The sequence below is a fragment of the Pelophylax lessonae genome (assembly GCF_965119305.1).
Source record: "Pelophylax lessonae genome assembly, chromosome: 9".
Taxonomy (NCBI): Eukaryota; Metazoa; Chordata; class Amphibia; order Anura; family Ranidae; genus Pelophylax; species Pelophylax lessonae.
The window spans coordinates 127,218,950-127,243,373 of record NC_138776.1 but is presented as its reverse complement, the minus strand read 5'-3'; the positions used below and the strand labels follow the sequence as shown (position 1 = coordinate 127,243,373).

General features: G+C 46.1%; 1 protein-coding gene across 1 annotated transcript in view; it reads right to left on the bottom strand.

The window, feature by feature from the left end:
* Positions 1-14,486: 14,486 nt before the first annotated feature.
* The window catches only part of LOC309563236 (interferon-induced protein with tetratricopeptide repeats 5-like), a 176,176-nt gene continuing 166,238 nt past the window's right edge, over positions 14,487-24,424 (bottom strand). The window contains exon 2 of the mRNA XM_082267622.1: positions 14,487-15,828. Within this exon, the coding sequence (XP_082123748.1) occupies positions 14,577-15,828 (1,252 nt within the window). The 3' untranslated portion in view covers positions 14,487-14,576. The remainder of the gene's footprint in view (positions 15,829-24,424) is intronic.

The following is a 24,424-nucleotide window of genomic DNA, read 5'->3' as shown; positions in this document are numbered from 1 at the left end:
TCTCACTATGTCCTCAATACACAATTATCTGCCTGTATTTTTCTATGATTTTAAACCATTTTTGTTGAATAAAATAATAATTTTTTTAAAAAAACTCTTGTGCCCGAAATCCTTGTTTCCCAATCCTTCCAATCATTGCCGGTATTCTGGACTTCCTTCACCACTACACAGGACGCCCCACACAGGACCCAGATGTGACTGTCCTTCATTTGCATCTTCCATCGGATCTACTGTGGGGACTGTCCTTTTACACCATGCATGCTGTTTCATTGGAATACCTGTTTTTAACATGTAAGTTACTACATTAAATTACACAGCTGTTCATCTACCTTTATGACTTGGCGCCCTTGTTTCTTTTCTCTGTTACATGTTTGGAGGGTATCCCTACCTCTTGAGGAGCTGCCTGTCCAATCTTCACCCCAGTACCCTGATTTGGACTTTTTGTACTCTTTCATCAGCAAGGATCCATCCGGGATCATCGCATGATTGATTAGGACTAGGGATGATCGAACTTTTGAAAAGTTCGGTTCGACCAGAACAACCGAACTTCCCGAAAGTTCGGTTCGGATTTCAGAACCCCATTGAAATCAATGGGACCCGAACTTCTGGAATCAAAAAACACAATTTTTAAGCCCTAAAACCCAATAAATGCCCCTAAAAAGTGCCTAGGGTTCTGGGTCATGCCCCAGGGACTATTAATCACACAAAAAAAAGTTCCTAAAAATTGTCGTTTTTGATAGAGAGCCAATTATTGAAAAGATTAAAAAAAAAAAAAAAAAAAAAAGAGAGATTTCTTTGGATTTAGTGTCTGGGGGGTCTAAAAGGTGTACCTGTGAAGTTTCAGCTCTGTAGCATGTCCAGAACCAGAATTACAGCATACCAAACCTTCAAAAATGACTTTTTTGCTTAACCGCACCTTTCTTTTGCTCCTAATCAACGGCTCAGCCAATGTGTATGATGGGGACATAATGCAGTGCACTGGGAACAAGATTAGAGTTTTTTTTGGAAAAAGGTGCTGTCTCTTTAAATGTGCATATAATTAACGGGTGTATTTCCACAATGGGGCTATTATTACCAAATGTTTCAAGAAGTCCAAAGATGTATGTAATTGCACTTTATTTCATGTAAAATGGTGTTTGGTGCACTTTAACTTGAATTCTCACAAGAAACAGACATATATGCACGGATACATTGAGGGTTAGGGTTAGGGGTAGGGGCCATAATGTAGTGCACAGTGAACAAGATTAGAGATGTTTTGGATGAATACTGTTGTCTCTTGACTTTGAATAGAAGTAAAGGATGCTTAAAAATTGGGCATTTGGTGGTGCGGACGATGCCTTGACACCATATCCCTATGAAAGTGCTGGTAATGAAGGCAATAATTGCCTTTGTAAGGAAAAAAATTACAATGATATGCATCTGTGTGACAGGTGCGCAAAAATTGTTGTTTGGGTGTTGGCGGAGCCATACCACTGTAAGCCCAAAGAGCTGGTGTCGAAGAAGGCGTAAAAATTATGAAGGTGTGCACATGTGGAACAGGTGCGCAAACATGGTAGTTTTGGTGTTGGCGGAGCCTCCCCACCATAACCCCAAAGAGCTGGCTTTGAAGGAGGCCCAAAAAATGTAAAGGTGTGCACCTGTGGAACAGGTTCGCAAACATGGTAGTTTTTGTTTTAGCATAGCCTCCCCACCTTAACCCCAAAGAGCTGGTGTTGAAGGAGGCCCAAAAATTGTAAAGGTGTGCACCTGTGGAACAGGTGCGCAAACATTGTAGTTTTTGTTTTAGCATAGCCTCCCCACCTTAACCCCAAAGAGCTGGTGTTGAAGGAGGCCCAAAAATTGTAAAGGTGTGCACCTGTGGAACAGGTGCGCAAACATTGTAGTTTTTGTTTTAGCATAGCCTCCCCACCTTAACCCCAAAGAGCTGGTGTTGAAGGAGGCCCAACAATTGTAAAGGTGTGCACCTGTGGAACAGGTGCGCAAACATTGTAGTTTTTGTTATAACCAAAATGAGGTTCTGTGAACGTAAAGAGAATGAGAGGAGGGTTTGAGGGTGGCACTATGGTCCAGGCTTAAACTGAGGCCTTAGACTTAGACTGCCACATCACAACGATAGCCTAGTCTACAAGGTCTGCATCAGGTGCATCAAAGCTTGATATCCACGACTGATTCATCTTAATGAATGTCAAACGGTCGACTGAGTCGGTGGAGAGTCTCGTTCGATGGTCTGTGACGAATCCGCCTGCCCGTTCCGATAGGACACTGGAAGCAGGGCAGGCCAACAACTCCATGGCATACTGGGCCAGTTCTGGCCAGTGGTCTAATCTTAAGACCCAGTATGCCAGTGGATCGGATTCGTCACATGAAAAGCCCTCTGTGTCACTTTGTGCCCTCACGTAATCGTCCACCATGTGATGCAGACGCTGTCGATGCGATGTGGCAGCTGAGAGGCCTGGGCAGTGAGGACTAAAAAAAGACCGAAAGGCATCCGTCAACCGCACGCCTTCTCCAACGCTCCTCTTGTGACCACCAGTAGAATCCATGGTAGGTTGTCCCCGCCCCTGCACCCTACGGGAGTCGGGGAACATGTTCACCAGATTCCTCTTGAGACTGTCCTCAAGGGATTTGATCCTGTGGACTCTCTGGGTGGATGGGAAAAGCTCCGAGACTTTACACTTGTACCGGGGGTCAAGTAGGGTGGCCAACCAATAGTGGTTAGTCTCTTAATGGCATGGATTCTGGGGTCCTTTCGCAGGCTCTGAAGCATGATGTTTCCCATGCGTCGCAAATTAGCGAAGGCCTGAGAAGCTGACTCCTCGGGGTCACTCATAACGACATTATCTTCAACGGGCTCCTCCTCCTCCCAGCCACGTACTACTCCAAAGTGTCCCGAGGGAGTCAAACTAGGCCTTGCAGATTGCCGCATGTCTTCCTCCTCCTCCTCAAACCCTGCAAAAGTTCCCGCAGAATCGTCCTCCTCCTCCTCTTCCACCCCTGGATCCTGCTCGGGCCTCTGGGAGCTAGGCATAATGGGGTCAGGATTCTCAGGACAAAGGGGGCCTTGAGAGGCAAGGAAGTCCTCCTCTTCCTCCTGCTGCTCTGCCTCCAGTGCCCTGTCCATAATGCCACGCAGAGTGTGCTCCAACAAAAACAGTACCGGTAGGGTGTCACTGATGCATGCGCTGTCCCGGCTGACCATCCTTGTGGCCTCCTCAAATGGCGAGAGGACAGCGCATGCATCCTTAATCAAAAGCCACTGCCGTGGTGAAAAGAAGCCCAGGCGCGCAGAGCCAGTGCTGGTGCCGTACTCGCATAGGTATTCATTGAGGGCCCTCTGCTGCGTGTACAGGCGCTGCAGCATAGCCAAGGTGGAGTTCCAGCGGGTGGGAATGTCACAGATGAGGCGGTGTACCGGCAGGTGAAACTCGCGCTGCACTTCGGCCAAACGTGCAGTGGCACTGTAAGACCGCCTGAAGTGACTGCACACCCTTCTTGCCATCCTTAGCACATCCTGCATTCCCGGGTACGAGTTCAAAAACCGCTGTACCACGAGATTCAGGACATGCGCCAGGCATGGCACATGGGTTAACTTTCCCTGACGAAGGGCGGCCAGGAGGTTTGACCCATTATCAGTAACCAATATCCCTGGCTGCAGCTGGCGTGGTGTCAACCACCTCTGGGCCTGTGCCTGCAGAGCCCCAAGAATCTGAGGGGCAGTGTGCTGCCTGTCCCCTAGACACACAAGCTGCAGCACTGCATGACACCTTTTGGCCTGAGACATAGAATAGCCCTTTGAACGTTTACGTGGTACCTCATCATATTCAAAGGACCATTCTGCAGAGGAGGGCATGGAGGAGGTAGAGGAGGAGGAGCAGGAGGGGGTAGAAGTGATCGATCTACCCGGATCAGCGACACCACCAGCTGTTTGCAGACGTGGGGGCAACACTGGCTGCAGCACCGAGCCCTGGCTACAATCCCTTCCGCTGGCAAGCAGTGTCACCCAGTGAGCAGTGACAGAAATGTACCGTCCCTGCCCATGTTTGCTTGACCAAGTGTCAGCCGTCAAGTGTATCTTACGGCTGACTGACTTGGCCAGGGACGATACTACATTGCCTTCCACATGTTGGTATAGGGATGGCAGGGCCTTACGGGAAAAGTAATGCCGACTTGGCACCTGCCACTGTGGAACTGCACATTTTGCGAAGTCACGGAAGGGAGCAGACTCTACCAGGTTAAATGGTAATAGTTGCAGAGCCAGTAGTTTAGCCAAACTACTGTTTAGACGCTGGGCATGTGGGTGGCGGGGAGTATACATTTTTTTTCGTTCCAGCATGTGTGGAATCGAAATTTGGCGTCTAGATGTTACAGCTGGTGGTGTGCTGGAGGTAGATGCGACACTGCCTGCTATATCATCATCCCTGCCAGTGGAGGCTGCCAACAGGTGACGAGTGACTATAGCAGGGCCAGGAACAGACTGATGTGCAGGTGGAGCAGATGGAGCATGAGGAGGAGCGCGAGGAGAACTAGGAGGCCGACTGACCGATCTTTGGCCCTTTTGTGGGTTCTTTAAATGCTCCTGCCAACGGGCCGAGTGGTGGGTTGTCAAATGCCTGTTTAGGCAGCTTGTACCCAGGTGGTTGACATTTTTGCCACGTTTTATACCCTTCTTACAAATCTTGCAGATCGCAACTGTTTTATCTGCATGGGATGTCTCAAAAAAGGCCCAGCAAGATGAGGTGTGTATAGTGGCCCGGGAGACAACAGGTGCGGCCTTAGATGGAGTAGGCCGTCTGCTCTCCCCTCTTGTTTGCTCTGCCTCCTCCTCAACCTCAGACCCAACATCTGATTCCATCAAAGACTGAGCATCAGGCCTGGCCTGGGAGACAACAGGTGCGGCCTTAGATGGAGCGGGCCGTCTGCTCTCCCCTCTTGCTTGCTCTGCCTCCTCAACCTCAGACCCAACATCTGACTCCATCAAAGACTGAGCATCAGGCCTGGCCCGGGAGACAACAGGTGCGGCCTTAGATGGAGCGGGCCGTCTGCTCTCCCCTCTTGTTTGCTCTGCCTCCTCCTCAAACTCAGACCCAACATCTGACTCTATCAATGACTGAGCATCAGGCCTGGCCCGGTAGACAACAGGTGCGGCCTTAGATGGAGCGGGCCGTCTGCTCTCCCCTCTTGTTTGCTCTGCCTCCTCCTCAAACTCAGACCCAACATCAGACTCCATAAAGGGGGACCCGAACTTTAAGGCACTAAAATGGCTCTAAAACACCAAAGGAAAGGGCTAGAGTGCTGCAAATGGCAGCAAAACGTAATTAAGAGCATGGCAAGTGCTCTGCAAACAAATGTGGATAGGGAAATAACTTAAAACAACAAAAAAAAACAGAAAAATAAAACAATGTTCTTCTTCATCTCTGAAGGACGAGGCCCATATGGAGTAGGAGGGAGGTTGAGGTGGTGGTGGATGTGGCGGTGACATAGGCATGCGCACAGGGTGTGCCGGGTGTGCCTGGGCACACCCTAATCACCTAGGGCACATAGCATTGCCAGTGAGGAGATGGGAAAGATCTCCCTCGAACCTGCTCTGCTCTATTTCTCTTTGCCTACAGGTACATGGCCCCGATACATTACTCTCCCTGCTGGCAAACACATGCATGTGTATTTCAACTTTGGGGTGCACACCTTAATGCAATAGGCTGCGCACACCTATGGGCGGTGTAGGTGGAAGCAGCGGTGGAGGAGGACCAGGGCCAGATTAAGAGCATCATGGGCTTGGTGCTGAGGATTTTGAAGGGCCTTAAGGGCCGTGCCTTGCCATGCACCCAGAGGAGGAAGGGTGCAGCCATGCATGCCTAATTCAACATGGGATGCTGTCTCTGAAGCCCATAAACACATCCATGCATCGGCAACTGTCCCTCCTTGTCCGGCCTTCGCGCTGTGTGGGGAGGTTCTGAGGGTGCTGCCTGGGGAAGCGAGCATAGAAGCCAGACTTCTGTGTTTACAAGTGACAGAAGAGCGGTAACAGTGAATATGGCCCACCCGGGGCCTATATAAAAGGTAGGGGCCTGGAGCTGCAGCTCCAATAGCCCCTACGTTAATCTGGCCCTGAGGAGGAGGACGAGGTAGCCAACACTGCTTCTTTTCACAAATTTTAAATGAGGGTACACCCCAAAAGAGTGAGAAAGAGCAAAAATGGAACAATGGGTGGGTAAGGTCGGTATCCATTGCTATTCTGCACAAGGTACGGAAAAGTCCCGTGGGATCCATGCCTGGTTCATTTTAATGAACGTGAGCTTGTCCACATTGTCTCTGGACAGGCGGCTGCGCTTGTCTGTTATAACGCCCCCAGCCGTGCTAAATACCCGTTCAGATAATACACTGGCTGCAGGGCACGCCAGCACCTCCAAGGCGTAAAGGGCAAGCTCAGGCCATGTGCCCAATTTGGAGACCCAGAAGTTGAAGGGGGCAGACCCCTCATTCACTACATGTAGGCGTGTGCACACATACTGCTCCACCATGTTGGTAAAATGCTGCCTCCTGCTAAGACGTTCCATCTGAGCTGCTGGTGCTGCTGTTTGTTGTGGCGTGCTGACAAAGCTTTTCCACATTTTGGCCATGCTAACCCTGCCTTCTGAGGTGCTGGCGGTGCCCTGGTTGCGTTGGCGACCTCCTCCTCCTCCTCCTCTGCCTTGTGCTTCCACTGCGGCCCCGCTGTCAGATGGGAATGCCAGCAGCATGGCGTCTACCAGCGTGCGCTTGTACTCGCGCATCTTGCGATCGCGCTCCAGTGAGTGAATTAAGGACGGTACGTTGTCCTTGTAACGGGGATCCAGCAGCGTGGCCACCCAGTAATCAGCACAAGTTAGAATGTGGGCAACTCGGCGGTCGTTGTGGAGACACTGCAGCATGTAATCGCTCATGTGTGCCAGGCTGCCCAGAGGCAACGAAAGGCTGTCCTCTGTGGGAGGTGTATCGTCCGTGTCCTCTGTATCCCCCCAGCCACGCACCAGTGATGGCCATGAGCTGGCCTGGGTGCCACCCTGCTGTGAACATGGTTCCATCTCCTCCTCCAGCTCCTCCTCCTCCTCATCCTCCTCATCCTCCAGAACTGTGCCCCTGCTGGACAATTGTGTCCCTGGCGTTTGTGTGTGCAGGAACCCACCCTCGGAGCCCCTTGCGAATGACTGCCCTGAAAGCCTTGGAAATGTTACCTCTTCATCCTCCTCCTCCTCCTCATCCTGTGCCACATCCTCTTCCATCATCACCCGAATTGTTTTTTCAAGGAGGCATAGAAGCGGGATAGTTAAGCTGAGAACGGCGTCATTGCCACTGGCCATGTTGGTGGAGTACTCAAAACAGCGCAACAAGGCACACAGGTCTCGCATGGAGGCCCAGTTATTGGTGGTGAAGTGGTGCTGTTCCGCAGAGCGACTCACGCGTGCGTGCTGCAGCTGAAACTCCACTATGGCCTGCTGCTGCTCGCACAGTCTTTCCAGCATGTGCAAGGTGGAGTTCCACCTTGTGGGCACGTCACATATGAGGCGGTGAGCGGGAAGGCCGAAGTTACGCTGCAGCACTGCCAGGCGAGCAGCAGCAGGGTGAGAACGCCGAAAGTGCGCACAAACGGCCCGCACTTTCTGCAGCAGCTCTGACATATCGGGGTAGTTTTTAAGGAACCTCTGCACCACCAAATTCAGCACATGCGCCAGGCAAGGGATGTGCGTCAAACCGGCTAGGCCCAGAGCTGCTATGAGATTTCGCCCGTTATCGCACACCACCAGGCCGGGCTTGAGGCTCGCTGGCAGCAACCACTCATTTGTCTGCTGTTCCATGCTCCTCCACAACTCCTGCGCGGTGTGTGGTTTGTCCCCCAAACAGGCAAGTTGTAAAACTGCCTGCTGTCGTTTACCCCTGGCCGTGCTGAAGTTGGTGGTGAAGGTGTTACGCTGTCCGGATGAGGAGGCAGTAGAGGATGAGGAAGCGGAGTAGGAGGAGTTAGGAACAGGAGGCAAACTGAAGCGCCCTGCAATCCTCGGTGGTGGAAGGACATGCGCCAAATTGCTATCCGCCTCAGGCCCATCCGCCACTGCATTTACCCAGTGTGCCGTTAGGGAGATATAACGCCCCTGACCGTGCTTACTGGTCCACGTATCGGTAGTTAGGTGGACCTTGGCACAGATGGCGTTGCGCAGTGCACACCTGATTTTTTTTCCCCCACTTGGTTGTGCAGGGAAGGGATGGCTTGCCTGGAAAAGTAGTGGCGGCTGGGCACGAGGTACTGTGGGAAAGCCACCGACATAAGGTTTTTAAAACTGTGCGTCTCCACCAGACGGAATGACAGCATTTCAAAGGCCAATAATTTTGAAATGCTGGCATTCAGGGCCAGGGATCGCGGGTGGGTAGGGGGGTACTTCCTCTTCCTCTCAAGTGTTTGGGAGATGGAAAGCTGAACGCTTCCACGGGACATTGTGGAGATGGTTGTTGGTGACCCAGGTGGTGGTGTTGCTGACAGATCGTCTGTTTGCGGGGTGGCAGGTGCCGGTATCACTACAGATGTGGCTGGAGCGGCCGAGACTGCAGCAGAAGAGGAAGCAGGATGAGCCAGAGACGTTTCTTGGTTTTGAAGGTGTGTACTCCACTGCAGCTCGTGCTTTGCACTTAGATGCCTGATCATGCAGGTTGTGCTCAGGTTGAGAAGGTTTATGCCTCGCTTCAAGCTCTGATTGCACAGGGTGCAAACCACTCGTGTCCGGTCATCAGCACATTTTCTAAAGAACTTCCACGCTAGAGAACTCCTTTGAGCTGACTTTGGTGCGCTCGTTCCCTTGCTGCGTTGGGCAGTAGCGGGCGTAGTGTCTAGGGCACGGCCGCTCCACTTCTGCACCCTGCTCCCTCTTCTGCTGTGCTGGTGGCTCTTTGCGACCACCGCCTCTTCCTCCAAACTACTCAGGTCACCTGCATGACGTTCATTCCATGTGGGGTCGAGGACCTCATCGTCCTCCACATCATCTTCCACCCAGTCTTCACCCCTGCCCTCCTTGTCGGTCTCCACAATGCTGAACGCCGCAGCAGTTGGCACCTGCGTTTCGTCATCATCGGAGACGTGCTGCGATGATCCTTGCATGTACTCATCTTGAGAAATAAGTGGTTGGGCATCGCTGCACTCAATCTCTTCCACTTCTGGGGCAGGGCTAGGTGGATGGCCCTGGGAAACCCTGCTGACAGAGTCATCAAAAAGAAGAAGAGACTGCTGTATGGCTTGGGGCTCAGACTGCTTGCCTGATTTGCAAGGGGGTGAGGTGAAAGACGGTTGGACATCGGCTGCAGGTGCCAACTGTGACCTTTCTGCAGTAGACTGGGTGGGAGACAATGTGAAGGAACTGGAGGCACTGTCAGCAGCAAACCAATCTACTATCGCCTCCACTTGTTCTGGCCTCATCACTTCTAGGGGCGTATGATGCCCTACCAAATACTGATGCAGGTTCTGTCGCCTACTCACACTTGAGGAAGGTGTTTCACTTGTGCGTGTAGCTGGCACAGATCGACCACGTCCTCTCCTTGCAACAGGAGCTCTACCAGCAGCACCACGACCCAGGCCACGGCCCTTATTTGACGGTCTCCTCATATTTCTGTAATTTAAGATCTTGCCCTAGAAAGGTTTTTATTGAATAGCGGAATAGGAAATATGATCCAAAAAAGTGTATGTATCTCGCACGTACAAAACCACACTAGGCCCCAATTACTATTGTTTCTACCCCTAAAAGGATGGATGAGGAGTAGGAGGAGTATGGAACAGACAGCACCCTCAAATCTTCAGAAGTATGAGATGAACCTCAAAAACTTGGAAAGGTGGATCTCACACGTACCGACACAGACTATCCCGCAATTCAATTGATCCTCAAAGGTTTTTATTGAATAGCGGAATAGGAAATATGATCAAAAAAAGTGTATGTATCTCGCACGTACACCACCACACTAGGCCCCAATTACTATTGTTTGTACCCCTAAAAGGATGGTTGAGCAGTAGGAGGAGGAGTATGGAACAGGCAGCACCCTCAAATCTTCAGAAGTATGAGATGAACCCCAAAAACTTTGAAAGGTGGATCTCACACGTACCGACACAGACTATCACGCAATTTAATTGATCCCCAAAGGTTTTAATTGAATAGCGGAATAGAAAATATGATCAAAAAGAAAGTGTATGTATCTCACACGTACACCACCACACTAGGCCCCAATTACTATTGTTTGTACCCCTAAAAGGATGGTTGAGCAGTAGGAGGAGGAGTATGGAACAGGCAGCACCCTCAAATCTTCAGAAGTATGAGATGAACCCCAAAAACTTGGAAAGGTGGATCTCACACGTACCGACACAGACTATCACGCAATTTAATTGATCCCCAAAGGTTTTAATTGAATAGCGGAATAGAAAATATGATCAAAAGAAAGTGTATGTATCTCACACGTACACCACCACACTAGGCCCCAATTACTATTGTTTGTACCCCTAAAAGGATGGTTGAGCAGTAGGAGGAGGAGTATGGAACAGGCAGCACCCTCAAATCTTCAGAAGTATGAGATGAACCCCAAAAACTTGGAAAGGTGGATCTCACACGTACCGACACAGACTATCACGCAATTTAATTGATCCCCAAAGGTTTTAATTGAATAGCGGAATAGAAAATATGATCAAAAAGAAAGTGTATGTATCTCACACGTACACCACCACACTAGGCCCCAATTACTATTGTTTGTACCCCTAAAAGGATGGTTGAGCAGTAGGAGGAGGAGTATGGAACAGGCAGCACCCTCAAATCTTCAGAAGTATGAGATGAACCCCAAAAACTTGGAAAGGTGGATCTCACACGTACCGACACAGACTATCACGCAATTTAATTGATCCCCAAAGGTTTTAATTGAATAGCGGAATAGAAAATATGATCAAAAATAAAGTGTATGTATCTCACACGTACACCACCACACTAGGCCCCAATTACTATTGTTTGTACCCCTAAAAAGATGGTTGAGGAGTAGGAGGAGGAGTATGGAACAGGCAGCACCCTCAAATCTTCAGAAGTATGAGATGAACCCCAAAAACTTGGAAAGGTGGATCTCACACGTACCGACACAGACTATCACGCAATTTAATTGATCCCCAAAGGTTTTAATTGAATAGCGGAATAGAAAATATGATCAAAAAGAAAGTGTATGTATCTCACACGTACACCACCACACTAGGCCCCAATTACTATTGTTTGTACCCCTAAAAGGATGGTTGAGGAGTAGGAGGAGGAGTATGGAACAGGCAGCACCCTCAAATCTTCAGAAGTATGAGATGAACCCCAAAAACTTGGAAAGGTGGATCTCACACGTACCGACACAGACTATCACGCAATTTAATTGATCCCCAAAGGTTTTAATTGAATAGCGGAATAGAAAATATGATCAAAAAGAAAGTGTATGTATCTCACACGTACACCACCACACTAGGCCCCAATTACTATTGTTTGTACCCCTAAAAGGATGGTTGAGCAGTAGGAGGAGGAGTATGGAACAGGCAGCACCCTCAAATCTTCAGAAGTATGAGATGAACCCCAAAAACTTGGAAAGGTGGATCTCACACGTACCGACACAGACTATCACGCAGTTTAATTGATCCCCAAAGGTTTTAATTGAATAGCGGAATAGAAAATATGATCAAAAAGAAAGTGTATGTATCTCACACGTACACCACCACACTAGGCCCCAATTACTATTGTTTGTACCCCTAAAAGGATGGTTGGGCAGTAGGAGGAGGAGTATGGAACAGGCAGCACCCTCAAATCTTCAGAAGTATGAGATGAACCCCAAAAACTTGGAAAGGTGGATCTCACACGTACCGACACAGACTATCACGCAATTTAATTGATCCCCAAAGGTTTTAATTGAATAGCGGAATAGAAAATATGATCAAAAAGAAAGTGTATGTATCTCACATGTACACCACCACACTAGGCCCCAATTACTATTGTTTGTACCCCTAAAAGGATGGTTGAGCAGTAGGAGGAGTATGGAACAGGCAGCACCCTCAAATCTTCAGAAGTATGAGATGAACCCCAAAAACTTGGAAAGGTGGATCTTACACGTACCGACACAGACTATCACGCAATTTAATTGATCCCCAAAGGTTTTAATTGAATAGCGGAATAGAAAATATGATCAAAAAGAAAGTGTATGTATCTCACACGTACACCACCACACTAGGCCCCAATTACTATTGTTTGTACCCCTAAAAGGATGGTTGAGCAGTAGGAGGAGGAGTATGGAACAGGCAGCACCCTCAAATCTTCAGAAGTATGAGATTGTGTTCACTGTACCCCACAAAGATTGTGTTCACTGCACCCCACAAAGATTGTGTTCACTGCACCTCAAAAAGGATTTTGTTCACTGCACTCCACAAAGATTGTGTTCACTGCACCCTAAAAGGATTTTGTTCACTGCACCCCAAAAAGATTGTGTTCACTGTACCCCCCAAAGATTGTGTTCACTGCACCCCACAAAGATTCTGTTCCCTGTACCCCCCAAAGATTGTGTTCACTGCACCCCACAAAGGATTTTGTTCACTGCACCCCAAAAAGACTGTGTTCACTGTACCCCCCAAAGATTGTGTTCACTGCACCCCACAAAGATTCTGTTCACTGTACCCCACAAAGATTGTGTTCACTGCACCCCACAAAGGATTTTGTTCACTGCACCCCAAAAGATTGTGTTCACTGCACCCCAAAAATGATTTTGTTCACTGCACCCCAAAAAGGATGTTGTTCACTGCACCCCAAAAAGGATTTTGTTCACTGCACCCCACAAAGATTGTGTTCACTGCACCCCACAAAGGATTTTGTTCACTGCACCCCAAAAAGATTGTTTTCACTGCACCCCAAAAAGGATTTTGTTCACTGCACCCCAAAAAGGATGTTGTTCACTGCACCCCAAAAAGGATGTTGTTCACTGCACCCCAAAAAGGATTTTGTTCACTCCACCCCAAAAAGATTGTGTTCACTGCACCCCACAAAGATTGTGTTCACTGCACCCCAAAAAGGATTTTGTTCACTGCACCCCAAAAAGATTGTGTTCACTGCACCCCACAAAGATTGTGTTCACTGCACCCCAAAAAAGATGTTGTTCACTGCACCCCAAAAAGATTGTGTTCACTGCACCCCACAAAGATTGTGTTCACTGCACCCCACAAACGATTTTGTTCACTGCACCCCAAAAAGATTGTGTTCACTGCACCCCAAAAAGGATGTTGTTCACTGCACCCCAAAAAGATTTTGTTCACTGCACCCCAAAAAGGACGTTGTTCACTGCACCCCAAAAAGATTGTGTTCACTGCAGCCCAAAAAGATTGTGTTCACTGCAGCTCACACACAGAAAAATGGATGTGGATCACTGACACCTGCCTATCTCCTATCCCACACCACACAGCAATATCGATTGTAGTTTGTAGAACACAGTTTCCCTAAAATTCAGTATCAGCAGCCTCTCCCTAACAGGATTGAGAAGAGATCGTAGATCAGGATTGAGTGCAGAGTCACCCCACCCCCCACACAGCAATATCGATTGTACTTTGTAGAAGACACTGACCCTATAATTCAGCAGACTCTATCCCTAAAATGCCTACAACTCGCCCTGCCTAAACACTCCGACCTGTCCCTCAATTCTATCCGGACACAAATGTTTTTTTCCTGCCTGTCTTTCCCTAATCAGCAGCCAGCACGTTGATGTGTGCTCTGTCCCTGATCTAAGCAGCAGAATGAAGACGCTGCGGCTGCCTGGAACTTATAAAGACTTGGTCACATGCTTCAGACGGCCAATCACAGCTACTGAGACATTTGCAGGCATGGCTGGGATGGCTTAAGGCACACCAGTTAAACGATTGTTGATTGGCTGTTGAAAGCCCGCCATGAAAAGAGCGCCAAAGCATGCAAAACCCGGAAATAAAACGACCGAACACGGATTTTTACCCGAACATACAGTAAAGTGTCCGTGTCCGTGTTCGGGTCCAAAAATCCAATTATTCGGTACGAACATGAATAATACAATCCGTGTTCGCTCAACACTACTGGTGGATGTACCCAAGCAAAGCATGTCTGGTGAAACCCATTGAATTTTGCACAATCATGGTTTCAATAGCATGGTAGACGCACCATAAACCACCTGTGGAAGCGACCAAGTCATGAATGTAGAGCTACAATTTATGCAATTTGGGACCCCCATACCTTGAAGAAATAAGATTATCAATAATTATCTTGTGTTAAGTGATTACAAAGCCAGGCAGTTTTTCTTGGGGTGCAATATACCTATTTCAAATATGTAGGGGGCATTGATCTTATTGTTGATTTTATGATAGTTTGGCTATGATGGAGAATTTTATAATATTGTAATAAAGATAATTTAATTTTATTTACAATTGTTGGGAGTTTATGTGCCTAAAAAGGCCATAATTTTACCAAACCATAATTTGCTCTGATCCTTGGAAAGTGGCACTTTTTAAATTTTATTGTATCAATAGTACCACCCTATGGTTACAATGTATTCCCTCATACGGTTCCCCCAAGTTTTTGCAGTTCTTTTATGGCAATTTCTCTAAACCATGTTTGATTTTGTATCTTTATAACTTCCTTAAAATGTCTTACTGCTTCAGATTCACATTTTATGGGATATAATAAATGTTTTGCCCAGTAGAAATGGAGCTCTTGTTTCTGTTCAGGCCAGATATCATTCATGGTCACAGTTTTGTCAAATTCTTCTTTTGCCTTTTGATGTTCATTAGCTTTCATGTATACATGAGCCAATAAAATGTGAGCTGGCACAGATGACCTGTTTAGTTCGACAGCCTTTTCTGAGTGAAATATTGCATTTGCCATGGCTTCAGTGATTTGCTGCTTATTGTAATGGGTGGGCATTCTTATCATTTTTCTGTAACACATGCCAAGTTGATAGTGAGCATTACTGGAGGTAGGAGTTAAACTGAGTACTTTCTTCAATATTGCAATAGCTTCATTTATCTGTGCATTTCTTCTGTAAAATGTTGCCACATATCGAAGAACATATGGAGATTCTGGTTGTTCTTGTAGAGCTTGTTCTATTAACATAGTTCCTTGATCATGGTCATTTATCTCTAAATATTTCAAAGCAAGTTGAACCTTTGCCACTGTATCTCTGGGATTTAATTTAACAGCTCGTTTCAAGAGTGAAAAAGATTTGTTTTCTGTGTTGCTGCTGAAACCTTCCATTCTATACACAGCCATGGCATAGCCTGAATTCAATTCTGGATCTTCTGGGTAAAGTTCTAGAGCTTTTTTAAAGCACTCAGCAGCCCTCTGATAGTATTTTCCTGCAAAGGATAAGTAAGTCCAGCCTTGTTCACCATATATATCCAACAGAAGAGTGTTTTTCTTTGGAGGAGACTCATAACGCTTTAAAATGGTCTCCACCTTTTCAACATAGGTTAAACTGTGGATAAACTGGTTCTGGTGGTAGAAAACCCAGGCAAAGTTAGCATACATGACAGTTCTCCTAACATCTTCATCTTCTGACATGCTGGACTTTTGGATCTGTGCCTCAGCTTTTTGGAGCTGGAGCATGGCTTCCTCATGGTCTCCTTTAAGATGCTTTTGGTAAGCCAGGAGGTTACACATTCTGTGTTTGAGTGCATCCGGCAAAAACACAATCTGGTCATTTAGCCTTTCTTCAACATTATCAATGTCTATATCTTCTCCAAGCAGGTTCCAAGTAAAATGGCATTGCAGTTTCAGTAGACGATCCATTAAGGAATTCTTTAAGATGTCACTGAAAAGTTAGACATATAAAAAAAACATGCATTAAAAAGAATAATGTGTCATTAATTGAAGACATGATCCAGGATTATAAATGAGGGCCACATGACTGGCTGAGTTGTCATATAATCTAATTGGCAGTATATGTTGTTCAATCCACAAACATGTTACTGTTTAGGGTGACTGGAATATACACTAACAAGCATTTCAGAAAGTGAATAAAAAAATTTCACAACATTTATCAGTGAGCGAAAAAAGTACTGTGATACTGTCCACAGAGGTGGAATATTTTAGAATTTCTGTCTCTTAGTAACCACTGACATTAATTATCTTTTTAGTTGTCTATGAGGGGGTTAGTCTTCCTACTGATCATGATCATTCATGTTTTATCCCAAAAGGAAAAACTGTTTGCTGTAACGAATATAAAAAGTGAGCAGGAGTTTGGCTTTAATTTGTTAGTGTATCTAAATCTGCTAGTACATTTAATCATCTCCTCCCTCAAGACTGACAATGCTTCTGTCTGATGTGCCCCTGTGCTCATTCATCCAGAGTGGGGGCACTCTAGTACTAGAGGTGTGTTACCGGTCAGATAACCAGGTGAAAACAGAGGGGAAAAAAAGAAAATGAATGCAGGCATGTAATATTTGATAAGCTTTAAAATATTACATGTTTGATTTTTGGGTTTAACACGGCTTTAAAGAGTAGCTTTACTTATTGGGATTTTTCATACCAAATATTTGTAGCAGAATACAAATTGGTCAAAACTGATGAAAAAATTAGATTTTTAAATTACATATTATGTAGCAGAAAGTGAAAAATAAAAAAAATCTTTCATATTGTACAAAAAAATTGGGCTAAATTTAGTGTTTTGTATTTTTTTTAATTTATGAAACTGTTTTTTTCCCAAAAAACGCATTTGAAAAATTGCTGCGCAAATACTGTTTGACTTAAAAAGTTGCAATGACCGCCATTTTATTCCCTAGGGTCTCTGCTAAAAAAATTTATATAATGTTTGGGGGTTCTGAGTAATTTTCTAGCAAAAAAATTATGATTTTTTTGCATGTAGGAGAGGAGTGCCAGAATAGGAACGGTATGGAAGTGGTTAAAGCATCAACGCAGGGCTACAATCTATCGCAAAATGTGAAACCTGCGAACAACCATTGTTCAAGAGGTCCCTGAAGATGCCCAGTTCACAGCCAGGTGTGAAGGCGGGGTTGCCCAAGATCGGAGACAACGGGGAGAAAATATTAGGATTATGGCACATAGAGGCACAGATCTGAAGTGTGGGCCTGATGGTAGGGTGTGTTTTAACGGGTCGAGGGAGGGCCAAATAGCACCAAGGTGCCCTGTTTAAGGGAACGGGGCTACAGCTTTGTTCAATGGTTGTCCAAAGTTTAATAGTTCCATGTCTGCACCAATCCGTAAATCTCCCCAGATGAGCGGCATGGTAATACTTAGTCATATCTGGAACTGCTACTCCCCCATAGGTCTTAGGCAGTTGCAGAATGCGTCTGTTCAATCTAGGGTGTTTATGGGCCCATATGAATCTGGTAAAGATTGCATTCACTTGACAGAAATAGGTAATCGGAACAGAGACAGGAAGGGTCTGAACAGGGCTGGCCCAAGACAATGTGCTGCCTGGGTCCAAGAATAAAATGCTGCCCCCCCCCCCCCAAGAAAAAAAATAACGCCCACCAAAAGGCCCCCACATCCATTATTTTCTCTCATGATAATTAAAACTAAAATTAAATTTATCAGGAAGTCAGATTGACACTGACGGCACTGTAATTGCACTGATGGGGCACTGTTGGAACTGTGATTGCACTGTTAGCAATATGATTGCACCGATGGGGCACTGTATTGACACTGATTTAACTGTGATGGCACTGTGTTTACACTGATGGGGCACTGTCTTGACACTAATGGCACTGTGATTGCACTGACGGGGCACTGATGGCACTGTGATTGCACTGTATTGACACTGATGGCACTGTGTTTGCACTGATGGCACTGTAAATGCACTGATGGCACTGTGATTGCACTGATGGGGCACTGTAATGACACTGATGGGGCACTGTGATTGCACTGATGGGGCACTCTTTAGACACTGACAGCACTGTGTTTGCACTGATGGCACTGGGATTGCACTGATGGCATTGTGATTGCACTAATGTGGCACTGTATTGACGCCGATGGTACTGTGATTGCACTGATGGCGCACTAAATTGACACTGATGACACTGTGATGGCACTGATGGGGCACTGTGATGGCAATGATGGCACTGTATTGACACCGATGGCACTGTGATTGCACTGATGTCATTGTGATTGCACTGATGGCAGTGTGATTGCACTGATGGGGCACTATATTGACACTGATGACACTGTGATGGCACTGATGGGGCACTGTGATGGCAATGATGGCATTGTATTGACACTGATGGCAGTGTGATTGCACTGATGGGGCACTATATTGACACTGATGACACTGTGATGGCACTAATGGGGCACTGTGATGGCAATGATGTCACTGAGTTGGCATTGTGATTGCACTGATGAGACACTGCTGGCAGTGTGATTGCACTGATGAGGCACTCTTTTGACACTGATAGCACTGTGTTTGCACTGATGGGGCACTGATGGCAGTGGCACTGTGATTGCACAAATGGGGCACTAATGGCATTGTGATTGAACTGATGGGGCACTGTATTGACACTGATGACACTGTGATTGCACTGATGGGGCACTGTATGGGCACTGTGATGGCAATGATGGCGCTGATGAGGCACTGTATTGACACTGATGGCACTTAGATGGCACTGATGGCCCTGTATTGGCAATGATGGCACTGTGATGGCACTGATGACACTTAGATGGCACTAATGGCCCTGTATTGGCAATGATGGCACTGTGATGGCACAGATGGCCTCGTGAGAGCACTGATGGCAATGTGATTGAACTGATAGGGCACTGTAATGACACTGATGGCACTGTGATTGAACTGATGGGGCACTGCATTGGCAATGATGGTCCCGTGATGGCACTGTAATTGCACTGATGGGGCACTGTATTGACATTGATGGCACTGATGGGGTGCTGTATTGACACTGATGGCATTGTGATTGCGCTAATGGCACTGTGTTTGCACTGATTGCACTGTGTTTGCACTGATGGGGCACTGTGATGGCACTGATGGTACTGTGCTTGCACTGATGGGACACTGTGATGGCACAGATGGTACTGTGCTTGCACTGAAGGGGCACTGATGGCACGGCACTGTTTGCACTGATAGGGGCACTGATGACACTGTATTGGCACTGATCAGTCAGCAAGTGGGTGGGACTTGCCCTGAGCTGAATAAACATACATACATAGAGAGCAACCAATAGAACCATGCCAGCCACTCACATTCACTGTGAAAATATGACTCACCAGCTGGCAAAGTGGGGCCTGAGATGAGCTCCTAATTTCGTCTTGCAGCTCTGCCTGTGATGAGCAGGTACTTGTGCTGAGTGTCCCATCTGTGATGATGTGCCATTTCCCGCCGGAAAACTTTTGGCTCCGCTCTCTAACCCATGCCCTGCTCTGGCTCCGCCCACAAGCCATGCCCACCCCACGCAGCTCCAAATTATTGCTGCTCGTCTCGTTTGCCTGTTCCCCAGCAATATACAGAACACAGGAGGAGCCAAGGAGGTGAGGTCAGGTGACACACCACCCGCCCGTGACAGACACCATACTGGAGGAGGCTGCCAGATAGATTATTATATACTGTATTTCCAGCGGCTGCGGGACCTAGAGGCGGTGGGCGGCGGGGCCAGCGTCCCACAGCGCCCCTGCTCAAACTGCCGCCTGGGTCCAATGGACCCACTGGGACCCATGGCAGGGCCGGCCCTGGGTCTGAAGAGGATATAGAAATTTGGGGAGGATGCTCATCTTGATAATATTACAGTGGCCAAACCAAGAATGCAGGCCTGGTTGCCATTTGTCTAGGAGAGTACAGACTATACTCAGCAAGGATAAAAAATATAAAGTGCAGCGCTATAAGAAGAAGAATGAAACCAAAACTGTTCATAAATCAGGTGCATAACACTAAAAGGGTTATATATTGAAGTAAATAAATATGAAAACTCCCCTATTCCAAAAATGGGTAAAAGTCCATATATTGAAATGTCCCATAAATTCAATCCATGGGTGAAAAAATGGTCACTAACAAAAAGTATAAATATCTAAAGTCCAAATAAAAAAGTAGAAATCTTGTTCTCCGTTGTACGAGTAAATATATGTGCTTACCAGAGCAAGTGAACTTACACTACCATAAGGCAAGCAAGTCACTTAGGCTTCAAGGTTAATTTCAGTTTTCTTTGAAGAAGATGTCACCTGGTGCTGTTTCCTGAATGTATAATCCTCCACCAGGGGCAGAAGAGAGGAACTCCTCATCCAGACCAGATTGTAATGAGTGACATAAAAAGAAAATATATATAGTGTAATACCGCCTATGATGAAGTATCACATAAAATGTGCACACATTATCACCCACAGATTGTGAATAGTGGAATGTGGAACATTCACAAAGGTGCACTGACCAAGGAGAGATAAAGTGACCAAACAAGCCCGTCACCAGGTATAAAGATTAAATATGAATTTACCAGAAAATAAAATAAAAAACAACCAGAAGGATAATTGTCCTGAAAAGATGCTAGAATTCACCAGTAACGTATGGGTCCCGTCACCAAAGGCAAAATCCTGATATAGTATATGCTTACCAGATAGCGTGGGCCTATGATACTATACAGCATATAGGCTAAGCAGGCATTACTGTATATAAATATCCATATAGGCTGAGCAGGTGTTATATGAATATCCTCCACATGTAAAAGGATAGGATCCATAAAGGGGTGATCAACTAGATAAAGTGGTGTGCCATCACCATATGAAGTATAGTCTTAAACACTCTTACCAAAAATTGTGGACCTGTAATACTATACAGTAGACAGGTCAGCGGAGCATAGCAAAAGATGTATATGGATTCCTCTTTAAAGCGGAGTTTCGGCCACGATAAACATTTTTCAATAAAAATCCCCCCGGGACAGTCAGGGCTAGTACATTCCATAATGGATAGCCTCTGTACTGTCCCGGTTTGCACTTACCTTTTAGAAGAAATACTTACCTTGAAAATTTCTTCTCCAGCGCTGCCATCTCGGATTTGGGCAGCTGAAGCCAGCGCGTCCTCTTCTGCGTCCTCTTCCGTGTCCTCTTCTCCCAGAATGCGCTGCACCGGCCCCGCTCGTCACTTCCGGTGCGCGCGCGTTATCCCTCCACAGCTTCTGGGCATGCCCAGAAGCTGTTTAGCAGGGAATGCGGCGCCGCACCGGAAGTGACGAGCGGGGCCGGTGCAGGCGCATTGATTCCTGGGAGCGATGACGCTCAGCTCCCAGGAATCAATGCAAAGCGGAAGTGACGACGCGGGCCGCGGCCGCAGAGGGAGGAAGTGGAAGAAAGGTGAGTATATTTTTCTGCAATAACAAGGTAAGTAAAAAAAAATAATAATTCGTAACTATCCATTTCTTTTTCAGGTGAAGAAAAGCAAGCGGATGGCCCAAAATCGACTATGTCGATTTTGTGGCCGGAACTCCGCTTTAACCAGCTGTTCACAGGAGAAATATTGAAGATCTCGCAGGCACAAGTGGATGTGTAGAAAGATGAACTCCACGTTCAATGACCATGTAAGCAAGCCAAACAAAGGCACATAGTGTAAAACTGCTATATTATGTTTAATTAAAAAAGGACATGTACTTACAGACATCCACAAGTATACAGCACGATAGGTTCAAATTAGGCCAATATGATGTATCCTGACATGTTTCGCTTCACCAAGCATTATCAAAGGATTCCTATCCTTTTACATGTGGAGGATATTTATATAACACCTGCTCAGTCTATATGGATATTTATATAATGCCTGCTTAGCCTATATACTGTATAGTATCATAGGCCCACGCAATCTGGTAAGCATATACTATATCAGGATTTTCCCTTTGGTGACAGGACCCATACGTTACTGATGGATTCTAGCATCTTTTCAGGACAATTATCCTTCTGGTTGTTTTTTTATTTTGTTTTCTGGTAAATGTATATTTAATCTTTATACCTGGTGACGGGCTTGTTTGGTCACTTTATCTCTCCCTGGTCAGTGCACCTTTGTGAATGTTCCACATTCCCCTATTCACAATCTGTGGGTGATAATGTGTGCACGTTTTATGTGATACTTCATCATAGGCAGTATTACACTATATATATTTTCTTTTTATGTCACTCATTACAATCTGGTCTGGATGAGGAGTTCCTCTCTTCTGCCCCCGGTGGAGGATTATACATTCAGGAAACAGCACCAGGTGACATCTTCTTCAAAGAAAACTGAAATTAACCTTGAAGCCTAAGTGACTTGCTTGCCTTATGGTAGTGTAAGTTCACTTGCTCTGGTAAGCACATATATTTACTATTACAACGGAGAACAAGATTTCTACTTTTTTATTTGGACTTAAAATATTTATACTTTTTGTCACTAGTGACCATTTTTTCACCCATGGATTGAATTTATGGGACATTTCAATATATGGACTTTTACCCATTTTTGAATAGGGGAGTTTTCATAGGTATTCACTTCAATATATAACCCTTTTAGTGTTATGCACTTGATATATGTATAGTTTTGGGTTCATTCTTCTTCTTATAGCACTGCACTTTATATTTTTTATTCTTTTTACCAATCTTTTTTGTCAGTTGGTAGTGCCAGCAGCTTTAGTTTTGTGGTTAGCGCGGTATTTACACCTTTTATATTTTGTTATACTCAGCAAGGGTGGGAAGTTTAGGGTGAAAAGTCTTGTCGGGTCTGACGGGATAAAAGTGCCTAGATATTTTAGTACGGATGGGGACCATTTACATTTAAAATTGAATTGGAGCTGTTTGGTCGTCGAGGTCGACAACAGTACGCCCATGGCTTCCGATTTAGTAAAGTTAATTTTCAGATTGGATACTGTGCTGTATCTGTCAAATTCTGCCATTAGGTTGGGGAGGGAGGTGTGGGGATCAGTTAATGAAAAAAGTTGGTCATCAGCGTAGGCTGAGACCTTGAATTGTGTTTCTCCGATTTGGATGCCCCTAAGGTCAGGGTTAGACCATATTTCTGCTCAAGTAGGGCTCCAAAGACAAAGCAAATAGCAGGGGGGATAAAGGGGAGCCCTGACGGGTGCCATTGGAGATGGGGAATGGCTCTGATAACGTATGGTTAACCTTCACTGAGGCCCGGGGTGCCGAGTAAACAGTGAAAGTCCATTGAGTCATTCGTTCCCCAAGACCAATGCCCCACGGGAGGGAAGACATAAAATGCCAGCTCAACCTGTCAAACGCCTTTTCGGCGTCCGTACTTAAAAAAATACATGGGGACTTTGTGACCCTAGCTTTGTGGATTCGGTAAATCACTTTCATAGTGTTGTCCCTTGCCTCTCTGGAGGGGATGAAACCGACTTGGTCCAGATGTATTAGGCAGGGTAGGTAGGTCTGCAATCTAGTAGCTATAATTTTGGTGAATAACTTCAGGTCTACATTGAGGAGGGAGATGTGGGTGATAGCTACCGCATAAGGAGGGGTCCTTACCCTCTTTTGGATTTACCGAGATATGTGCAAGTAGAGTAGATGGGTGAAGAGGCGGTCTGTCCGAGTTCCTTGAACAATTTAGGCAGGTGAGGACTTAACTGTGGGAGTAGCACCTTATAATATTGAATAGTGAACCCGTCTGGTCCAGGGGCTTTCCCATTTTTAGTGTTCGCAATCGCAGTTTGTAGTTTCGTCATAGGCGTATCGAGGTCCTGTCTCTCAGGAGAAGTAAGAAGTAAGTGAGAAGTAAGTCATTTTATTTTGAAAGGTACCTTGGTGTCCTTCACTAAGGTCTGTACTTTGGAGAATGTCTGCCACAGCCTTGGTCCGTGCCTATCCCTGCCCCAAGATTCAATGTTGGGACCCTTACTTTTTAATATATTTAGAAATTATATAGGGTCTGGGATTAAAAGTACCATCTCAGTGTTTGCAGATGACACCAAGGTATGCAGTGGAATAATGTCCTTACAAGATGTCTCCAACTTACAAGTCGACCTCAATGCACTATTTTATTGGGCAACTAAATGGCAAATGAGGTTTACTGTTGATAAATGTAGTTGATAAATAGGATATTGAAGAACTGGAGAAAGCAAACTGATAAGAGGCATGGAGGAGCTCAGCTAGGAGAAAAGATTAGAGGAACTGAATTTATTCTCTCTTGAGAGGAGATAAGGGGGGATATGATCAACATGCATAAATGCATAAGTGGTCCATATAGTGAATTTGGTGTTGCGTTATTCACTATAAGGTCATCACAGAGGACAAGGGGGAACTCTTAACGTTTGGAGGAAAAGAGATTGAATCTCCAAATACGGAAGGTTTCTTCACAGTAATGCCCCATACACACGTGCAGATTATCTGCAGACTTTTGTCTGCAGACTTACCTTTTCTATGTAGTGCAAGGGCCTGCCGGATTGCATACAAATTGAAAGTGTTTAGGTTTGACCTCATATTAT